Source organism: Danio rerio, chromosome 3, assembly GCF_052040795.2.
Source record: "Danio rerio strain M-AB ecotype USA chromosome 3, GRCz13ab, whole genome shotgun sequence".
Taxonomy (NCBI): Eukaryota; Metazoa; Chordata; class Actinopteri; order Cypriniformes; family Danionidae; genus Danio; species Danio rerio.
The window spans coordinates 33,616,553-33,638,819 of NC_141023.1; the positions used below are offsets into that span (position 1 = coordinate 33,616,553).

The 22,267-nt window shown below is 35.3% G+C and overlaps 1 protein-coding gene, 1 pseudogene and 1 gene segment (V, D, J or C); all 3 read right to left on the bottom strand.

The window, feature by feature from the left end:
• LOC137489848 (immunoglobulin gamma-1 heavy chain) overlaps positions 1-16,182 on the bottom strand; it is an 84,326-nt gene extending 68,144 nt beyond the window's left edge. The window contains exons 1-2 of the mRNA XM_087244774.1: positions 16,085-16,182; positions 15,669-16,001 (exon numbers count right to left, since the gene is read on the bottom strand). The gene's annotated coding sequence lies outside the window, so the exon portion shown is untranslated. The remainder of the gene's footprint in view (positions 1-15,668; positions 16,002-16,084) is intronic.
• On the bottom strand, positions 7,841-8,372 carry LOC147845676 (Ig heavy chain V region 6.96-like). The segment is given in 2 exon segments: positions 7,841-8,172; positions 8,248-8,372. Coding segments are annotated over 2 exon segments (378 nt in total).
• A 2,036-nt stretch (positions 16,183-18,218) lies between the features above and the next one.
• LOC141381342 (Ig heavy chain V region 914 pseudogene) lies at positions 18,219-19,225 on the bottom strand (annotated as a pseudogene).
• Positions 19,226-22,267: the final 3,042 nt, after the last annotated feature.

Sequence of the window (22,267 nt, forward strand, 5' to 3'; positions counted from 1 at the left end):
TCTCTCTCTCTCTATATATATATATATATATATATATATATATATATATATATATATATATATATATATATATATATATATATATAGTTAAAGTCAGAATTATTAGCCCCCCTTTTAATTTTTTTTCTTAGTTTTCATATTTCCCAGATGATGTTTACCAGGGCAAGCAAATTTTCAAAGTATGTCTGATAATATTTTTTCTTCTGGAGAAAGTCTTATTTGTTTTATTTCGGCTAGAATAAAGCAGTTTTAAAAAAAAGAAAAAAATTTAAGGTCAAAATTATTAGCCCCTTTAAGCTATATATTTTTTCAAGAGTCTACAGAACAAACCATTAGTATACAACAACTTGCCTAATATCCCTAACCTCCCTAGGTAACCTAATTAACCTAGTTAAGCCTTTAAATGTCACTTTAAGCTGTATAGAAGTGTCTTAAAAATATCTAGTCAAATATTATTTACTGTCATCATGGCAAAGATTCATCAGTTATTAGAAATGAATTATCTAAAATTATGATTAGAAATGTGTTGATAAAATCTTCTCTCCGTTAAACAGAAATTGGAAAAATAAACAGGGGGCTAATAATTCAGGTAGGCTAATAATTCTGACTTCTACTGTAAATGACTCCCTTTTGTGGTATACAAAAAATATGTGGTAACATTAATAATATACATTTGACAATTATTTTATTATTTTAATAATAGCCTATTTGTAAACCTGTAAAATAAATACAAAAACACTTCCAGCCCTCAAATATATGATGTCAGTGTAAAGTGTTTGTATAAGCAGGTATCATGTGTGTAGATAATTGTGTTGATGAAGTGTAGATGTGTTTTTGTCAGATTCTGTCACTGAACTGAGCCACTGTGGCTGTCTTGCACAATAATACACAGCTGTGTCCTCAGTCTGCAGGCTGCTAATGTCTAAGTACAGCTCATTTCTGCCCGTGTCTCTGGAAATGGTGAAGCGACTCTTGAAGGAGTTCCCAGAGTCTATTGATCCACCACTCCATATAATCCCAATCCACTCAATGGCTTTTCCAGGAGGATGTCTGATCCAAGCTGTGCCATAATCTGTAAGAGCGTATCCAGAAATCTGACAGGACAACCTGACCGACTGACCAGCAGTTTTAATCTGTGCAGGAGACGAGGTCAGGGAGATGCCAGAAACATCTGTAAAAGACAATAACATATCTGTTTCTAGTTAATGTTTGTATCATTGATAAGCAAAAAAAGATTCTCCCTTTACTGATGTGAATGAATCCACTTACATGGGAAAAAGGCAAATAAAAGGAGAAGAGTTTGACTCATGATTGATTTCAAGTTCAGACAGACGTTCACACAGCTTTATCCTGTTATTAGTGGTCTGTCTCTGTTAAGGAGGAAATGGTGACTCTTATTCTCTCATGTGGATGGTGAACATTTGAATATTATAATTCGGGTTAAATAAGGATGTGATTTTGAACATTCAGTGAGCTAAATCTTGCTTTTAAAAGCAGTTTGTGCTTTTGATTTGCAAAGACCTATTCTCTGGAGTTCAAAACATTATTATGCAACAATGCAATATGCATTTTTCCATACTTTTATGACTTATTTGTTCTTACTCAAAATATGCGTTTTTAAACATCTTTTTCTCTTTGAAAGTACAGAGTTTTGAAAGCTATTTTAAAAATGATTTTTAAAAAGTATATATTTTTGCTTCTCAGAAAAAATTTAGAAAAACACGAGGTTGAGTAAATGATGAGCTTTTGGTTAAAATGTATTTCATTGTATCAATACAAGGTTAACAATATAATATTCAGATATTCCTCTGTACATATAAACGTTGACTGTAGTTCTGGTAAAGTGCGTGTGCTGTTTTCAGAATCTGTGGTAGTCTTGCACAGTAATACGCAGCTGTGTCTTCAGTCTTTTAACTCTGTCCTTAAAGAGTCACTCTGTTGCTGGAGTCAATTTTGCAGATGCTGAACTTGTTTGCCAGTGAGTCTTTCTTAGTTATGCCTCCACCTCCCCATATGTGCACAATCCACTCCAGAGCTTTTCCTGCAGGTTGTCGTATCCAGGCTGTTGCGTAATTGTCATTTGTTACAGAATATCCAGACACCTCGCATGTGAGAGTGAGTTTCCCAGCTGCAGAACTATAGAGTTTGGCTGAGTGAGGATGATATTACATTCCACACCTGTGAAAGAGAGAAAATAACAATACACACATTGGTAAAGTTAATATAGTGGCCAAATATCTGTGTGGTATGACCTGCTGATAAAGAAACTCAGAGGCCATAGCTGAAAAAAGCAAAATTAAAGCTGCAGGGAACATGATTGTTGCTGATTCCAGCTCTCTGCTCTACTGCTATGAACAAAACAAAAAAATATTTTAAACACAGTGAGGGGGCAGGAAAAGCTGAGTACTTTTACATATGTTAAAAAGATGAAACATACAAATCTTACCATCACTTGAAGCAATGAGAAAAAAAAAGTTTAAAATCTAAATCATAATCAAAACCTACTTATATTTATGCACTTGCCAGTGAGAGCTTTTTAAATTATTAAATTTAAACAAATTAGTTTAATTTGTCCCTTTTTTTCTCTTTATAGGGCACTCACTTTGGCACTCACTGTTATTGCAAGACAATTTAACTGTTATGCCTAAAAAGGAATATGATGCTTTGTAATCAGTGTCAATAAAGTGTGTTAACATATACAGTTTCTCCCCGATAACGCACTAATGATAGGAGGAAATACAAACAAATTAAGGGAAAACTCAGTTTTACTGTACATATCAGTTAAATTTTACATTTTCAAGTTTGGTGTGAATATGTCAATACGTTACAGAGATAACACCGTAAGTCAATTTTTGCAAGCTTAAGGCCCTATCCCAATTCTACCACTTAGCCCTTACCCTTACCCCTACCCCTCATTTTGCGCGTGCCTTGAAGGGGTAGAGGTGTCCCAATTCTCTTTAGTTTGAAGGCATAGAATTAAGGGCAAGGGGTATACACCCCTTTAAACGAAGATTTTTCAGAACCAAGGGGTAAGAAAAATTTGCCAGAATACACCAACCAGTCCCTGGAAGTAAGGCGATCCACCATGTACCCGGAAGTTAGGCGATCCACAAATTAGTATTTTTTGTCATTATTATGAATTTTTACAACAAACAAACACGTTTTAAAATATTCATAACTGCGTTCGTGTCTTACCATCATGCTTTTAAAAACACTAAAATAAAAACAACTAGATTTCACAATTTATAATCCCTAATAATAACTTCTGTATAGCAGTCCCACAACATTCTGACACTCGAAGACACTCAAATGTCTAAAAAGTCTAGTTACTAAGAATAAGCTTTTCAAAGTGTCTGCTATAATGTTAATGTTGTTTTTGGTGTGTTTACATAGATAATTATGGCCACTGTCTAAATGCACAGTATTACGATCTCATTGAAACATAAGATCATTATGATAACGTAATATCTGCCTTCAGTTATTTCCTGAAGATAAATACCAAAAAATAACATAACTGGAATCACTTCAGCAGTCTAGATCATCTGATCTCATATAAAGCAAGAGATCGCAATGACATCTGATTGACCTGTGCAGGTGCTGTTGTGCTGTCCCAATTCTTAGGGATAAATTTTGAAGCACTTCCCCTTCACACTCGGTTGTAAGGGCCAGGGGAAAGGGGAAAGGGTAGGAGTACAAAAAAAGAATTGGGATTGGACCTAAGTTTGTTCGTAATTTAATTGAAAGCGGGTGGCCTAATCAACTTTTCCATAACATTTTTGTCAGCATGGTAGATGTGATTCAATTTTGGTGAAAATCTGACAAATGCCTAGGACAGGTTTGTTTAGGTTTTACAAATAATTAAAAATTGCAAAAGTAATTTCATGACAGAAAATGTTGTCAGGGTGCATTTGAATCAGACTGAGCCAAGGAATTAGAGCAAAAATTTTGATTGTAGCCCATTCGGTTCAAAAGTTAAAGATAAACATAAGTCAAATTTTGGACAAGTGGTGGCGCTAGAGAGTTTGAGTTAGAGAGTCTAAATTTGTTACGCTTGAAGATCAGACTATCATCTATCAGTGTGCCAAAGTTTGCGCAGATGCCACAAATGGTTCTTAGGGCTGCAATAGACTCTTTGAGCGGAATAAGAAGCCGGAAGAATAATGATAAGAACCGGAACAGATACAAAAGGTGCCTATACGCACCTTTAGTGCTTGGCCCCTAAAAATAATAATAATAATACAGTTGTAAAGCTGCAGAAACAGTTCAGCAAACACAGACAAAAAAGTGAAAACATGTTGATTATTGCATTCAGATTTTGTACAGTGCTGCAGTTGTATGCATCACTGTGACACTCTTGCACAATAATATACAGCAGTGTCTTCAATCTTCATATTATTCATCTGCAGATACATCTGGTTCTTACTGTTGTCTCTGGAGATGGTGAAGCGCCTTTGAACCGCCTGAGAGTAGTATATAGAACCACTGCCAGATGAGATGTATGCCAGCCACTCCAGACCTCCTCCTGCAGTCTGTCTGATCCATGACATGTCATAGTTACCAACGAATCCAGAGATTGTACAGGTAAGTCTGTGAGATCCTCCAGGTTTAATGACCGCTGCTTCAGACTCGGTCAGTGTTTGACACCAACAGACTGAAACACAAACAGCTGAACATGAACTTTTACAATATTATTACACATGAATAAACATGACTGTCAACAGTTTTCGACTTACATTCTGTGAGAGCAAACATGACAAAAGCTAGTTTGGATACAATATCCATTGTTATGTTAAAAAAAATAGAAACTTTACACAGTATAGTCATAAACAAGTCATAGGTCATAAACAAGTTTTGTGTCTCTGAATGAATAGTGTGGGGGCTTTTAAAGGGGACAAGAAGCTTGTTTGCATATGCCGCCGTCTAAAGGCACATTTACGTTTCTATGCTCTTTTTTTTTTTTTTTTTTTTTTTTTGGTGTTCATTTATAAGCTCAGACTTGGTAATTGTGTAAGTTAAGTGGCTTTTGAATTGATTCAACTACATTTTTTTCCCAGAATTATGAAAATGCTTCATTAACACCATTGCTGAATGAGACACAAGCTAGATTAGCAGATTAGCACTTTTGATGTATTTAATATTTAGTGGCATATTTTAATATTTTAAATAATATTTTTATATTTTCTCTGTAGTATCTTAAATGAAGTTAATAAAATGTTACTGAGTTTCATAGTATGTTGATGGATAAGCGTTGAGTTAGTTGTTTAAGATCTCCATCTCCCAGTTATTAATTAACAGGCAATGTGTTAAAGTTAATACAAAAAAAAAATGAAGATCCCTTTCTGAATTATTTTTAAATCTTTTTGTTCGTGACATGAATATTTTCTCCATAGTACATTATGTGGGCACTTTCCAATTGTTCCAATCCAGCTTGAGTTTATTTCTTCTTCTGACACAAATAAAGATTTTTTGAGGAATGTTGGAAAGTAGCAGCCCATGAGTTCCATATTATTTTTGTTTCTACTATATATATGCCAAGACTGCTGGTTTCCAACATTCTTCACAATATCTTGTTTTGTGTTCATCTGACAAATAAAAATTTCTGGAAGTTTAGAACTTTTAACACTTGGGTGAATTATACCTTACAGGGGTAGTTCTCTGCAAAGCAGGAAAAAGCAGTTATACTGTTGCTTAGTTCGTAATCTACCAGTGTCATCTGAATTTGTGTACTTAATAATTTGTTCATCTTGTAAGTTGCCAGATTGTTATTACTGCATTATACCCTTTGGGTTTATGTTCTACACTTCAGCCTCTTTAGTTATTGTGTTTCTTCTAGCACAGTAATACACTCCAGTGTCTTCAGTCTGCAGCTTTGTCATGTGCAGATACACCTGCATTTTACTGTTGTCTCTGGTGATGCTGAATCTTCCTTCAACGGCTTTAGAGTAATATTTGCCACTGCCACTTGGAGCAGAAATATGTGAGATCCACTCCAGTGCTTTCCCTTCAGTCTGTCTTATCCATGATATATCTGCATCTCCAACATCAATCCCAGAGAAAGTACAGGTCAGTCTGTGTTCATTGCCTGGTTTGATGACTACTGACTCTGATTCAGTCAGTGTTTGACCTTTGCACTCTATTGAGAAGTTAGAAATACATGAGATTCTACAGTTTTAGCAATAAATAAATAATAAAGTGGCAATTAATTAATGAAACATTAATAAAATGTATCAATGGATGTTCTTAAAAAAATCATACTTACTGTTTAGAGAGATTAATATCATTATTAAAAAGCAGGTAAGTCTAATAAACATTTTGCTGCAGTTCTTGTTAAAATCTCATCGACCAAACATCAGAATGGTTTTAAATATGAAGTGTATTTAAGGCACTCAGTCTATAATGTAATTTCAGTTTGCATAGCCCATCCTCTTCAGGATTTACATGAAATGCTTAACCCCAAACATTCACTCATCATGAAGAAATTATTGTTTCTTATGTGGAAATGTATCATATTTTATAGTTTTCAGGATCAAAATATTGACTTTGTGTCACGTTCCGGTAAAGGGAAAAAGGAGCAAGGACCCAAGCGCAGAGTGAAGTTGGATTTATTAATTAAAAAATAAAATAAAAGGCAAAAATAAACAACCCCGAGGGGGAAAACACTACTACAACAAACAATAAATCAAACAAACAAACAAACTTGACTGGGCAGGCACGACAAGGCAGGACTGGACACAGCAAGACAGGTAAACATCGACAACATATGATGACGAACTCGCAAAGGACTGAAAACATGAGGGGGATTATAAAGCAAAAAGTAAATTGACACACAGGTGAACATGACAAACTAATAATAAGTAAACAAGGAGGGTGGGACTAGACAATAGACGGGAGAGCGCATGACACAGAGAGACAATACAAGCCATGCGCTCACATAACACAACACTGAAGCACACGACAAAAAGCACGTGACCACAATGTAAACACCGAGCCACGTGCTTTGACAAAAGACGCAAGACACGAGCACACGATGAATGAAAACACTCACCATGCGCTCACATATGCAGCATGCATGCTTCATCCCAGCGCCGACCAAAACCGAAACCAACAAGACTGAGACGCTGGGAATGAAACACCATGCTGCTGACAGACGAAAACACAAACACGAGTACAAGAGCGCACGCGTCTGAGGGACGCAGAGCGCGCACGCGGCCGCGTCAAGCAGGAGCGCGCACACTCTGCGTACACCCACGACGGCGCGCGCGCACACAGAGACAGAAACAGGACCAGATACGAGTAGTGTCAGAGATCTGCCACCAAAACAAGAATTTACAAGATCAGAGTGGCAGAACCCTGACACTTTGAGTCAAATATTACTTAAATTCGTTCAGATTTAATAAGCAGGTGCTTATGGACTGTATATGGAGACTGTGTGAGTTATGTATCTTGCTCATTGCTCAACCATCTAGGCCAGAGGTGCCAAACTCAATTCCTGGAGGGCCGAAGCCCTGCACAGTTTAGTTTCAACCCTGCTCCAACACACTTACCTGTAGGTTTCAAACAAGCCTGAAGGACTCAATTAGTTTGATCAGGTGTGTTTAATTAGGGTTTGAACTAAACTGTGCAGAGCTGCGGCCCTTTTGGAACTGAGTTTGACACCTGTGATCTAGGCATTAATTTTATAATATTTATGATTTTTAATCCCGACCTTTACACCTTTAGTTATTTGTGAAGCTTTTTATAAAAATGCATTTAAATTTTCCAAGCAACACTGAACAACTATTCTGTTTAATTGTGGAAAAGTTTGGCATTTGTAGTGATTTTCTGCGTGCATTGTTTTTGTTCAGTCCTGCAGTGTTTTGTGCAACTGTGAGTCTCGTGCACAGTAATAAACAGCTGTGTCTTCACTCTTCAGCTGTTTCACCTCTAAATACAGCATGTTTTTACTGGTGTCTTTGGTGATGGTGAACTGGCCTTGTAAAGACTGAGCAAAATTAGTGCCAGTGCCACCATCAATTCGCCCGATCCACTCCAGTCCTTTCCCTGGTTTCTGGCGGATCCAGTGCATGTAGTAGCTGCTCATTGAGATTCCAGACACAGTGCAGGACAGAGTGACTGATTCTCCTGGTCTTTTCACCACAGAGTCTGAGGAGGTCAAAGACTGACCACGAACAGCTGAAAAACATGAAAACAATAGTTCATTTCTGCAGATTGAAATGACAAAAATAACAGAAGTGAAATCATTCTCACTTGAAACAATCATCAGCAGAACTCCAAATTGTAACACGTCCATCATAACCTCAAAAGAAATGAAGAGAGAAAAAGATAACTCCTGGACACAAACACTGACTGATGATTCAGTTTTATAACACAGTCCTGTGAGAATTCAAGTGACACTGATCCTCCTCTCTGTTAAAATCATTTGCATACAAAGAGACCTGCAGGTGTAAAAAGCACCTTAGCACACATGGCCAAATTCATGAAGTTCTTTATCTGCACTTATGTAAAGATTAAAAAAAACTCAATGGAATTGACTTACTTACAAATTTTAACAGACTGCAATTCATTTTTTCATGATTATTTCAGTATTTTGTTGCTTCTTTATTTCTTAGTTAAAGTGTTGCAGTCACAGACATCAAGGACACAAAAATGGACACAGACATATGATGCACATTAACCAACACCATTCAAAATTCAGATGACTTTAACTTGCTCACAACAAAAATGTATGTTTTCCATTTTATTCATACGACTTTTAAGTCAGTGTACAAATGTGAAATATTCAGAAATTCAAGACTTTATTTTGATACTTTATGTTGACTTATCCTGCACATATAGCTGTAACATTAGATTTTCAAGAGTTCACACTTTTTTGATACTTGATTATAAAACGAGGTAAGCATGCTGTCCCTGGAGAGAGCTCTGAGCTCATAAGATACTCGAGCCCGGGGCTTGCTCCCGTTTGCATGGTGAGAGGGGCATTTGAACTCAGGTAGGTCTCAAGAACTCCCTCTGGCCCCCCTGCCAGTTAAAAATGTATAGGAATACAGATTCATATAAATCGTTCAAAGATAGATCTAGGAGTGAGAGATGGTGGGTTAAAGAGCATTTTGCTGATGATTTAAGATTTGAGTGCTTGTATAATTATTGTTTCAGAGTGTTTAGTGTGATATCAGTTAGTATTGCTGCTGGAATCAGGTGTCTGTTGGACATGTTGGAAAATTATATAAATTTGAAATACAGTAGTTCAATATAAAATTATTTTCTTCCTCACAAATGCTCACATGCATTAAGGTAATGGATAACAAATTATACTGGCAGTCTTTAAAGAGTCATGACTATGACCAAAAAAGAAAGACTTATACAGTACTGATGATATTCCTAAAACTCACAGCTGACAGCTGGTACTTTATAACTACAATAAGAGGAAGTGTATTATTCATGTTCTAATAATAAAACTTTTGTCACTGTATTTCAGAGTTCTTGTAAAGCTGCTTCCTCAAATGGAGACACAGTGACTCCCGAGCACAGTAATAAACAGCCGTGTCCTCTTCTCTCAGACTCTTGGCTTCAAGATATTGCATATTTTGAGACACATCCTCACTCAGAGTGAATTGGTTTTTCATGGAATCTGCATAATCAGCACTACCAGAGCCAGAGTTAACTCTCCCAATCCACTCCAGAGCTTTTCCAGGCTTCTGCCGTATCCAGTGCATGTAGTAGCGTGTCATTGTAAACCCAGATATTTTACAGGAGATCATCACCGTTTCTCCAGGTCTCTTTGTCACAGAAGGTGACTGATCTAATCGAATTTCATCACCACTGATACCTGTGCAATAAAAGACAAAAAAGACTTCAGTGATGAACTTCTCACATGTTAAAATGCTGTTAAGAAAGAAAGTGATAAAATTACCTTGAAAGACAATCACCACACAGAGGAAATGCCAAATATTCATGTTCATGTTACAAAATAAAGAATATGATGCAGTAGCCAAAAAAAAAAAAAACAGCTTTAATGAATGGAGATGAACAGACCGGGTCCTTTTTAAAGGAACAAGCAGAAGTCTGTTTGCATATGCTGCCCTCTAAAGGTATTTATTTTGTTTTTGATCTTAATACACTGTAAAAATGCTGGGTTTGTTTTATTAAATTTAACTTAAAAAAAAAGAACCCTGAAGCTTTTCAAAGTAATATTTTTTTTTATTTTAAGCCAGCAGTTTTAATGTCATGTGACCACATAAAAAATACTGTTTATGCTTTTAGGTATTTTTAATGTGAGTTGTACCATTTTGTTTGACATGTATCACCGTACTGAAAGCACCAGCAGATAATTGACTTCATTATTAAAAATAAAACAACTATCAATAGCATAACCTAATGTCATTCATTCATTTTGCTCCAGCTTAGTCCTTTTATTCATCATAGATCACCACAGCGGAATGAACTGCCAACTTTAATTTTTGACTCAACGTATTTTTTTCCTTGGGCAGAATTAATTGATTGATGTTAAGTTACATTTTCCATTTTCAACCAAGTCAAAACTATCATTTGAGAGTAATGCATACATTTAGCTGTAACAAAGGACAATCATTTTTAGGTTGTTCTAAAGCAAGATTATATGTAAAGTTTCTTTCTAAACTAATTTCGAGAGGATCACATGCTTATGATTGTTCTCACCTGTTCCCTCGAGGATCTCCTAAGCTAAGGGGTCTTTCCCGGGACAGCATGACAAACAAGCTTTATTATCAATCATCAGTTAAGTGTGAACTCTTGAATATGATTTAAGGGTAAAAAAAAGATAGCTTTCTACTTTGTAATAAAGTTAAAAAAAAAAAAAATTTGTGTCTCTATATTTTCACTTTGTGTGAATGCAATTTATTTTCTTGACCACATATTTTTGATTTAGAATAAATATTTGTTGTTAAAAAAGTTAAATTATACTTTGAGAAAATTTAGCTTTAACTAATTAAAATGATTAGAATGAAGAACAAAGGCAGCTGCCTTTCGCCGACCACCCATGGGGGAACGCAGACTGGATGAAGGCAACAGAAAATCTGTCTCGGCTCCTTGTTAAATAGTAAATTAAGCAACTGGACTAGACTAGACTGAAAATAATAAATGCAAATGTATCTTGAATATCTGTTGAGCAAGAGAGTGTCCGTAAAGTTTAATGAACACAATAATCTGGCAATGAGTATCAAGACGGCAAGTATAAGTAGAGAGGTGAATAAATGGCTTCAGGTTAGAAATGCATGCGCTCCAGCGCTTGATTGTAAGGAGTAACAGCTGAAGTATACACCAGATTGAGACATGAGAGAGAAGTCCTGATCAAATCCAAGCCTGACCCTTGATAGCATAAAACATCCTATCTCATATGAAAACAATGGAGCCTCGTTTCACTTGTTAAGTATTATGTATAAAAATAGTGATAGAAATAAATTGTTTGATTTATACGTTCTTTAATATTGACGCTGAGAAATGAGAGATAAACTTTTTCAGATCAAATCTTAAGAGTTTTGCCTTAAAAGGTGTACAGATTATCCAAAGATGTTTGGGTTACTGCCTATATAATAAAAAATATATATGTTTTTCCCTGGGCAAAATATATTTTAAATTTGTGTTAAATGTTGTATCTGTAAGGTTCAATAAATCGAAAATATATTTAAATTCAGCATATACGTTTGCAACCTTCCAGTAGAATGTGTTTAATATCAATATATGGATATTCAATATTTATTATATTTAAAATGTATTTAATTCAATTTAAACAAAACAGTTCCAAACGTTTAGCAAGTATTAATATTAATCCATGTTCATTCTGTTGCAATGACAATGACACTTATTTCAAAGTGATTTATGATGACACAAACACAATACACAAACACAGTTCATTAAAGAACATAATGAAATGTCCAGAGATGCTTTAAGGATTGCAGTTAATTCCAATCTGGGGGAACTGAAACTACTTTAAATATGTCGAGCCATTTTTTTAGTAGTTTTAGATTTCAATATGTATTTTAAAATATAGTTTTGTAATTTTGTGTGACACGGTGGTGCAGTAGGTAGTGCTGTTTTCTCACAGCAAGAAGGTTGTTGGGTCGAGCCTCAACTGGGTCAGTTGGCGTTTCTGTTTGGAGTTTGCATGTTCTCCTCGCGTTTGCGTGGGTTTCCTCCGGGTGCTCCGGTTTCCCCCACAGTCCAAAGACATACGGTACAGGTGAATTGGGTAAGCCAAATTGTCCGTAGTGAGTGTGTGTGAATGAGTGTGTCTGTGTTTCCCAGTAATGGGTTGCGGCTGGAAGGGCATCTGCTGCATAAAACATGGCTGGATAAGTTAGCGGTTCATTCCGCTGTGGCGACCCCAGATTAATAAAGGGACTAAGCCAAAAAGAAAATTAATAAATGAATGAAATTTAGTTTTTTTGTATATTTTGCAGTTTATTCCAAAATATGAAATATACTGCACACTGCAATATATTTCAAAATATGTTTCAAAACATCTATATATATATATATATATATATATTTTTTTTTTTTTTTTTTTTGTCGTGATGTGTTTTTGGGCATGATCACCAGCAATCTAGCTATGCAGATCACTGGAGAACTACAACTATCATTATGCTGTGCCCCAATCAATATGCTTCTGTTTGCCCCTGTTTTGACCGTTGCCTGCCTGACCATTCTGTTTAATAAACTGCACACAGATTCTCAACCCTGTTGTCCAGCATTCATTCTGTTACAGTTTTATAAAGATTCTTTGCAAATAATCAAATGTGTTATGTTTTACGGATATTGGATATTTTACATTCTAATACTGACATCAGGGAATGGGTCTGTCTAGTTTTTCAGACTTCCATCTGACCTTTTTCACATCATATGTGGTATGAATGGTTTGATTAGGTTTATGTTCTGCTCTTCAGCCTCTTGTGTTAGTGTGTTTGTTCAAGCACAATAATACACTCCAGTGTCTTCATATCCATATCCATTGTCGTGTTAAAAATAACAGGAACTTCACACAGTAAAGTCATAAATAAATTTTGTGTCTCTTGATGAATAGTGTGGGGGCTTTTAAAGGGGACACGAAGCTTGTTTGCATAGGCTGCCTTCTAAAGGCACATTTATGTTTCTATGCTCTTTTTTTTTTTTTTTTTTTTTGGTGCTGTTCATTTATTAGCTCAGACTTGTAGTTGGTAATTTATTAAGTGGGTGCTTCGAATTAATCATTCTTTTTTTTCCAGAATCATGAAAAAAATCTGATTTAGGTGCCAGCAATGAACATTGATCACAGACGTGAATGAGTAAGTGTTTTTATGTTTTATTACCACCATTGATGAATGAGACACAGGCTAGCTTTGCAGATCACCACTTTGATGTAATATTTTAGACATGAATTGTGGATAGTTTCTTAACTGATGTAAATTTTACAGAGTTATACAGCAATGCTGATAAGGAAGAGTTGAGTTAGTTTTTAAGATCTCCATTTGCTCATCATGTTTTTGAAACTGTGTGTCATGAAATATGTGTAAATCTATTCTGAAGCAAATAAAACTGAAATAATGAAAATTAAAGAGTTGTTTTTTCATGACATATTTTTTTTTTTATGTTTTATGTATCACAATGTGTCATGCCAATTGCAAAACTAAACAATATAAAGTCAGTCCAGTAATTAAAGTATCAAATGCCTGTATAGTATATTATATAAAGATATTAGAGTTTGAGAGTTCAAAAATAACCAAAATTATTTTCAGCATTAATCAAGTTCTTAAGATCTGTATGAATGTGCAGATTGCTCATTGATCAACCATCCAGAAACTGTTTATAAGAAAATATTGAAATGCTCTGAACAACACAAATAATCAGTTGATATGTTAAATAAATGGGAAGTTTGACATTATCAGTGATTTTCTGCATGCATTGTTTTTGTTCAGTCCTGCAGTGTTTTGTGCAACTGTGAGTCCGTGCACAGTAATAAACAGCTGTGTCTTCACTCTTCAGGCTTTTCACCTCTAAATACAGCATGTTTTTACTGGTGTCTTTGGTGATAGTGAACTGGCCTTGTAAAGACTGAGCGTAATATGCTGTTGTGCCAGTGTCTATATATCCAATCCACTCCAGTCCTTTCCCTGGTTTCTGGCGGATCCAGTGCATCCAGTAGCTACTCATTGAGATTCCAGACACAGTGCAGGACAGAGTGACTGATTCTCCTGGTCTTTTCACCACAGAGTCTGAGGAGGTCAAAGACTGACCACGAACAGCTGAAAAACATGAAAACAATAGTTCACTTCTGCAGAATGAAATTATTAAAATAACATAAGTGAAATCATTCTCACTTGAAACAATCATCAGCAGAACTCCAAATTGTAACACGTCCATCATAACCTCAAAAGAAAAAGATAACTGCTAAACATAAACACTGACTGATGATCTAGTTTATAACACCGTCCTGAGAGAATTTAAGTGACACTGATCCTCTTCTCTACTAAGGTCATTTGCATACAGAGAGACCTGCAGGTGTAAGAAGCGACTAATGGCACAAAGTCATGTGACTGAAAGTCAAGTTCTATACCTGCACTACTACTAAGATTTACAAATTCATTAGATTTTAGTTTAAATTTGATAGCCTTCTTTTTTAAATTTCAATTTCTGTTAAATTATTATGATTGTTTCAGCTTAATTATTTAAGTATTCCACCATTTCTTCATATCTTTATTAAAGTGCTGCACAGTCACAGACCTCAAGGACAAAATAAGGAACACATAGTCAGATGATGCACATTATAACCAACACCTTTTTTGTTTAAGTGACTTACTTGTTATGGGTATTTCCCAGTGCTGGGTTGTGTCAGGAAAGACATCACATAAAACAATTGCTAGAGTAATTGGTAGTTCATTCCACTGTGGTGACCCCTGAGAAATCAGGCACAAAGCCGAAGGAGAGTGAGTGAGTGAGTGAGTGAGTGAGTGAGTGAGTGAGTGAGTGAGTGAGTGAGTGCGTGAGTGAGTGAGTGAGTGACTTTAGCTTGTTCACAACAAAATGTAGATTTTGTACCCTTATTCATTCAAAGTCAGTGATTGAACAGAAAAGTGCAGACATTGTAAAGCACCCAATGTTCTTTATATTAGATTTCATTTAAAAGAATACAGAATAAACCAGAAATAACATTTTATTTTCCAGTTAAGAATGTGTCGCTTTAGTTGTGCAATTTGAAAAAAAAAATTGATTTGGTAGAATCCAGACTCTGTTAAATGCATTTTGCTGATGGTTTGTGTTGAATGCTTGTGTTATTGTTGTTGTTTCAGATTGTTTTCAGTGTGATATCTGTCAGTAGATCTGTTGACATCCTGTGTCTGATGAATGTGTTGGAGAAGAAAATCAAGATCAAAGAAAAAAATGTATTTGAACTTCAATATCTAATTCCTTTCTTCATCACAAACGCTCACATCACATGTTATTGGATATAAAAAGTAAAATTATGCTGGCTGTATAAATGTCATGAATATTAAAAAATAGTGAATACTTATATAGTAATGATGCATCTATAAAAACAATGAATACCAAAATTTTAGAATTATGAAAATAAGAGCAACTATTATTCATGTCCGCATAATAAACTGGTCTCTTGTCACTGTATTTCTGAGTTCTTGTAGAGCTGCTTCATCAGATTGAGTCACTGTGTCCTGGTTCTCGAGCACAATAATAAACAGCAGTGTCCTCTTCTCTCAGACTCTTGGCTTCAAGAAACTGTGTACTTTGAGACACGTCTTCACTCATTGTGAAGTGGTTTTTCACAGAATCTGCATAGATAAGATAATTAGAGCTAGAACTGCTGCCAGAGTCAACTCTCCCAATCCACTCCAGAGCTTTTCCAGGCTTCTGCCGTATCCAGTGCATGAAGTAGTCTGTCATTGTGAACCCAGATATTTTACAGGAGATCTTCACTGTTTCTCCAGGTCTCTTTGTCACAGAAGGTGACTGATCTAATCGAATTTCATCCCCACTGATACCTGTGCAATAAAAGACAAAAAGACTTTAGTGATGAACTTCTCACATGTTAAAATGCTGTCAAGAAAGAAAGTAATAAAATTACCTTGAAAGACAATCACCACACAGAGGAAATGCCAAATATTCATGTTCATGTTACAAAATAAGGAATGTGATGCAGTTGCCAAAAAAACAGCTTTAATGAATGGAGATAAGCAGACCGGGTCCTTTTAAAGGAACAAGCAGAAGTCTGTTTGCATATGCTGCCCTCTAAAGGTATTTACTTTGTGTTTGATCTTAATACACTTTCAGTTTTTATATGCTTTCAGTTTTTTTATGAATTTCTAATGTGAGTTGCACTGTATCATCTTGTGTGACATTTATAGCCCTACTGAATGCACCAGCAGAGAGTTTAATTCATTACTGAAAATAAGATAGCAATAGCATAGCCTAACATTATATACAGTATTTATTATAGTTAGTTGTTCTTTTGGGTTTTTAATTTGAACCAAATGAATTAAATTAACTTATTGTCTATAAAAACAATAATTTACTTTTGAGTCAATGTATTTTTTTCTTGGGCAGAATAAATACTTTGATTAATGTTAAGGTACATTTTCCATTTTCAACCAAGTCAAAACTCTAAATTGAGAGTAATTTTATAAATTTAGCTGTAACAAATTACAATAATTTTTAGGTTGCTCTAATGAAAGATTATACTTTTATTCAAGGGTAAAAAAGATGTGTACAAATATTTAAAATTGTATTTAAATCAATGTAAACAAAACAGAGCCAAATGTTTAACAAGAATTAATATTAATGCATGTTCATTCTGTTTTAATGACAATGACACTTATTTTAAATTAATTTATCATGACACAAACACATTACACAAACAAACAAACACATTGCATTAAAGAACAGAAAGAAATGTCCTGAGTTTATTTTGCAGTTAATTCCAGTCTGGGGGACCTGAAACTACTTTATTTATAACATGCTTTTTCTTTTCAAGTAGTTTCAGATTTCAATATGCTTTTCAAAATATATTTGAGTATTTTGCCTTTTTTGTATATTTTGCAAAATATGAAATATACTGCGCACTGCAATTAATTTCAAAATACGCTTCAAAGCTTTTTTTTATTATTTATTTATTTATTATTTTTTTGCTGTGCTGTGTTTTGTGAAGATGGTTCTTTGTAAATAATCAAGTGCTTTAGATATTTTAGGGATTGTGGGTATTTTTACATTTTACTGTGAAGGATTAGGATTTATACCTTTCAATCCATCTCAGTATGAATCAACATTTATCCTTTCAATCATAATCTTGTTTCTCATTATTTTTATTAAATATAATTATTTGATTATTTGAATGAGTATTTAACTTTGAATTGATTTTAATTAATGATTAAGTTAACACATTGCTTCAAAATAAGAATGTTCAGTGCATTTGCCTGTCTCTTTATAACTATTTTCAGGAGCCAGCAAACTAGGTTAGAGGTCATGGAGACCTTGAGTGAAACTGAGGCCTAAGCACTGGAAGCAACTGTTTCTATTGCTATTTCTGTGAGTTAATACTATCTAAAATGTCTAAAAGTTATTTTACTGTTTTTACGGTTATTTATTTTAAAGTGATTCTACTTTTTATTCAAAATAGACTTTGTGTAGTAAGGATTATAACTGCCTGAATGTAGATAATACCGGTTTTTAACCAGTTTTGATAAAGACGGTTGAGAATACACTTAGCCTTGAATAAGAAACAGATTGTACTTTAAGTGTGTGTGTTTTATTGGATTGTTGATCCGTTTCACAGGTCTGGAGTCAGCTCTAATCCGTCTAAGGGATGTCTGAGGTTTATGTTTAGATATTGTTCAGAATTGTACGCACAAACCCCACATGGAAATCTTCCTAGTCTATCTGTGTTTTAACTAATCAGGTTAGACACCTATATGTATGACGCAGTTAATGATGTTACAGTATGTGAGAGTATAATTGTTATTGATTGGTGATTGTTACCAAAACGGCCTAGGAACTCATTGCGTTGTGTTGAAGCTGGCTTCTGCTGATGTAACTGCAAACTATCTTCAGTAAACTTGATTTATTCATTTAAATCTCTGACTCCGGCTCTTCTTCATCTACCAGACTGATCATTTTTGGGTCAATCTGTAAACTATCCCTACAACTGACATCAATGAATGAGACCCCTTTCTGAACTGTTTTTGATCATATGTGGCATGAACGGTTTAAAATTCTGCTTTTGTTATTGTGTTTCTTCTAGCACAGTAATACACTCCAGTGTCTTCAGTCTCCAGCTTTGTCATGTGCAGATACAAGATTCATTTTCTTTTCAGCTTAGTCCATTTATTCATCAGGCGTCAACAGAGCGGAATGAACCACCAACTTATCCAGCATGTTTTACGCAGTGGATGTCCTTCCAGCTGCAACCCAACTCTGAGAAACACCCATACACACTCACTTTCACACACAAACACTTTGGCCAATTTAGTTTATTCAGTTCACCTATAGCACATGTCTTTGGATTGTGGGGGAAACCGGAGAACCCGTAGGAAACCTACGTTAACATGGGGAGAACATGCAAACTGACCCAGCAAAGGCTTGAACCAGCGACCTTCTTGGCTTGACCTTCTTAAAATGTATTTATAATATCAAAGTATTACTAATTGTGGCAAGGTTAAGTACACATACACGTGTACAAGTACATATTGTTTTGCTGGAAATATTTAATTGGTGTAAGAAATAACTATTTTATATATTTTTTTTAATTTACAAAATAAAATCTTCCTGCTTAACATTTGTAAATCTTAAAAATTGTTATTTCTTAATGTTTTATGTGATACAATATCTTGATAACATAAAGAGCTGTCTATATTGCTGTTTTCAGATTTTGATGGTGAAGCACCCCTGAACTGACTGAGAGTAGTATGTAGTACCACCAGGTGTGATGTATGCCAGCCACTCCAGACCTCCTCCTACAGTCTGTCTGATCCAAGCCAAATACGGATCACTACTGAATCCAGAGACTGTACAGGTAAGTGTGTGAGATCCTCCCGGGTTAATGACCGCTGCTTCAGACTCGATCAGTGTTTGACACCAACAGACTGAAAAACAAGCAATTGAACATGAACTTTTACAACAATAACACACTTGAAGAAACATGACTGTCAACAGTTTCCTTCTTACGTTCTGTGAGAGCAAACATGATAAAAGCCAGTGTGGACACAATATCCATTGTCATGTTATAAAAACAGGAACTTGATACAGGAAAGTCATAAACTAATTTTATGTCTCCGCGTGGGGGCTTATAAAGAGGAGAAAATACGTATATTTGCATATGCTGCCCTTTAAAGGCAAAGTGACATATTCTGGAACATTAATAAGAATGTTTGTAGCTGCTTCCAAAGCCTATTTGGTATGTTCAATATTTGTTCAGTGTGCTTGAAGTACTTCATGTACAAAACTCAAATATTTATTAAAACCTGAAGGTAGTTCATCCAACAATGGAAAATTGCTCGCTCTCAAGTTGTTTCAAACCTTTATGAGAAGATATTTGGAAGAATGCTGGAAACAAGTAGCCATCATGATTTACAGTATAGTATAGGAAATAAAAATCCAATATCTTTTGTGTTTAACAGAAGAAAGTAAGTACAACAGATCTGTGACAAGTAAAGAGTGAGTAAATTATGATGTAAATTTAACTTTTGGGTGAATTATTCCCTTTAAGTCTTCATACTTTAGTAGAAATACATCATTTGTTGAGTCCACATTATCTCTCTTGCCACTGCAAACTATCAAACTTAAAGACATAAAACATTTGTAGATTAAAATGCAGCTGTTTAATGCAGGGGACAAACCTTCACTAACAGAAAGTTCAGTTTAACACTACTTCATGAGTTTGGAAGACAATGGCCCTTTCACCTGAATCATTTGCACTTTGAATTTCTGTATTTTAATGCAGATTACTTATTAATATTTTTTTCAGTGTACTAGCTTTGCTGTTTGCATTCTGTATTGCTTGAGCTGCTTGAAGACACTGAGTTTACTGGAAAAGTTACTGGAAAAGTTGAGAGTTAATGGACTTACATGGTAAAAAGTTTAGTAGAAATAAGAGTTCAGTTCATTATTAAAATTAGAGAATTCAATATGTAGACTGATTCCTTCATCCTGAAAAAAAAAAAAAAAAACGTGAAAAATTTACCACTTATAAATACTACTGACTTGAGAAAGCAAGTAGTGTACGATTGAAATGTAGATTTTTAACTAAGTATTATACATTCAAAACTCTCCAGACAGCCCTAAATTAACTTCAGCGGCTCTTCTCCTTTTGCATCTTGTGTAACTTAATCATGTTCACCCTATTGTTCACAATGTGTTTTTGAACAGCTGCCTGTATTTTTGTTGTCACAGTGTCTGTGTTGCGCAGTAATACACAGCAGTGTCTTCAGTCTTCAGTTGATTCATGTGCAGATATAAATTGGAGCTGTCTTTAGATGCCGTGAATCTGCCCTGCACTGACTGAGCTGTGCTTTTATCAGAATCTGAATAATAATAAATAATCCATTCAAGTCCTTTTCCAGGTGCCTGACGAATCCAGTACATGTTAGTGCTCCTAAGAGTAAATCCACTGCAGGCACAGCTCAGTTTGTGGAAACCACCTGGAGCCACATTTACTGACCGCTCAGACTGTGTGAGCACAACCTGACAGTCAATACCTGTGGATAAACACAACATTGACAAACAGTTAGAATTGTCTATTTAAAATGGCAATATAGTGCAATCTGATGAGAGAATGTTTGACATACAAGACACGGCAGTCAGCAGCAGCAAGAGACACAAAGTGGACATGATGAGAAATGATTTCTCCACTCAACAGTGCAGTTGTTTAAATATGACATGAACATGGGTTAATTTGCATAAACTTTAATTTAGACCAGTGGGGTCAGTGATGCAGTGGTGGAGTTTATTGAGCTTTATATTATAGACATTAGTACGACCTCTTGATACAGCAGTCATATGCTTCCACAATGTAAATATGCATTTTTTGCACATATAACTTATCTATGCTTCTTCAGACAGATGAACAGTGACATGTTCTGGTGAAAGTGGGTACAGGGCTGTTTTTTCTTTGTTGGAAGACTTTACAACTACAGCTGTGTTTTTCTCTGCAATGTTATTTTGTAAAGACTCTAGAGACCTTTGTAATCCATCTACTGTCTGTTTTTTGTGCACAGCGCTGTAGTCATTTCAGTCACTGTGGCTCTCTTGCACAATAATACACAGCAGTGTCTTCATCCTTCAGGCTATTCATCTGCAGATATACCTGCTGCTTACTGTTGTCTCTGGAGATGGTGAACCGTCCTTGGACAGACTGAAAGTAATACATATCCTGGCTATCATATCTGATTATTGCCAGCCATTCCAGCTCTTTTCCAGATTTCTGTCTGATCCAAGCCATCCAGGAGCCAGAGATATCAAAACTAGAAGCAGTGCATGTCAGTTTATGGGATTCTCCAGGTTTGATGGTCACTGCCTCAGACTCAGTTAGTGTCTGACACCAACAACCTGCAAAGTAAAACTTGATAAATTGGTTTCAGATTAAAATAGACCATTATATGTTGATCAGTGAAGTCTGGAATCATACTTTGAGAAGACAGTAACAGTATTGTAAATCCTAGGATTATGTCCTCCATATTTGTGTGATGAATTCTTGAGTTATACAGTGATGCAGAGTTAAACTTGAGGTTTTAAGTAGAACCTTCATTTGCATGAGCGCAATTAAATATTCATTTTGGGTTTTCTTGTATTTAAATGGCAGTATGCACGTATGTACAGCTTGATGGGGATTTGCCATATATTTCTTTTGTTTAATATATTTACTTAACAATCGTTTATGCTTGCTTGTTGTATTCTCACACTTACATACATCTACAAATTAACAGCAATTTTTTTGTGTTTTAACGTGTTGCATAATTGGGGGTATTTAGTTTTTTCCTCTGTTTGCTTTGTTTGTTTGTTCGTTGTCTGTAATAGTCCAGATTACTAATTTTAATTAAAGTGTAACTCATTCATTTTCTTTTCAGCTTAGTCCCAGTAAATCTGGCACAATTGCCACAGCGGAATGAAACACCAACTTATCTAGCATATATTTTATGCAGCGATGCCCTTCCAGCTGCATCCCATCACTGGAAAACACCCATACACTGTTATTTACAACTTACACAATGGAGAATTTAAATTACCCAATTCCCTGTGAACATGGGGAGAACATGCAAAC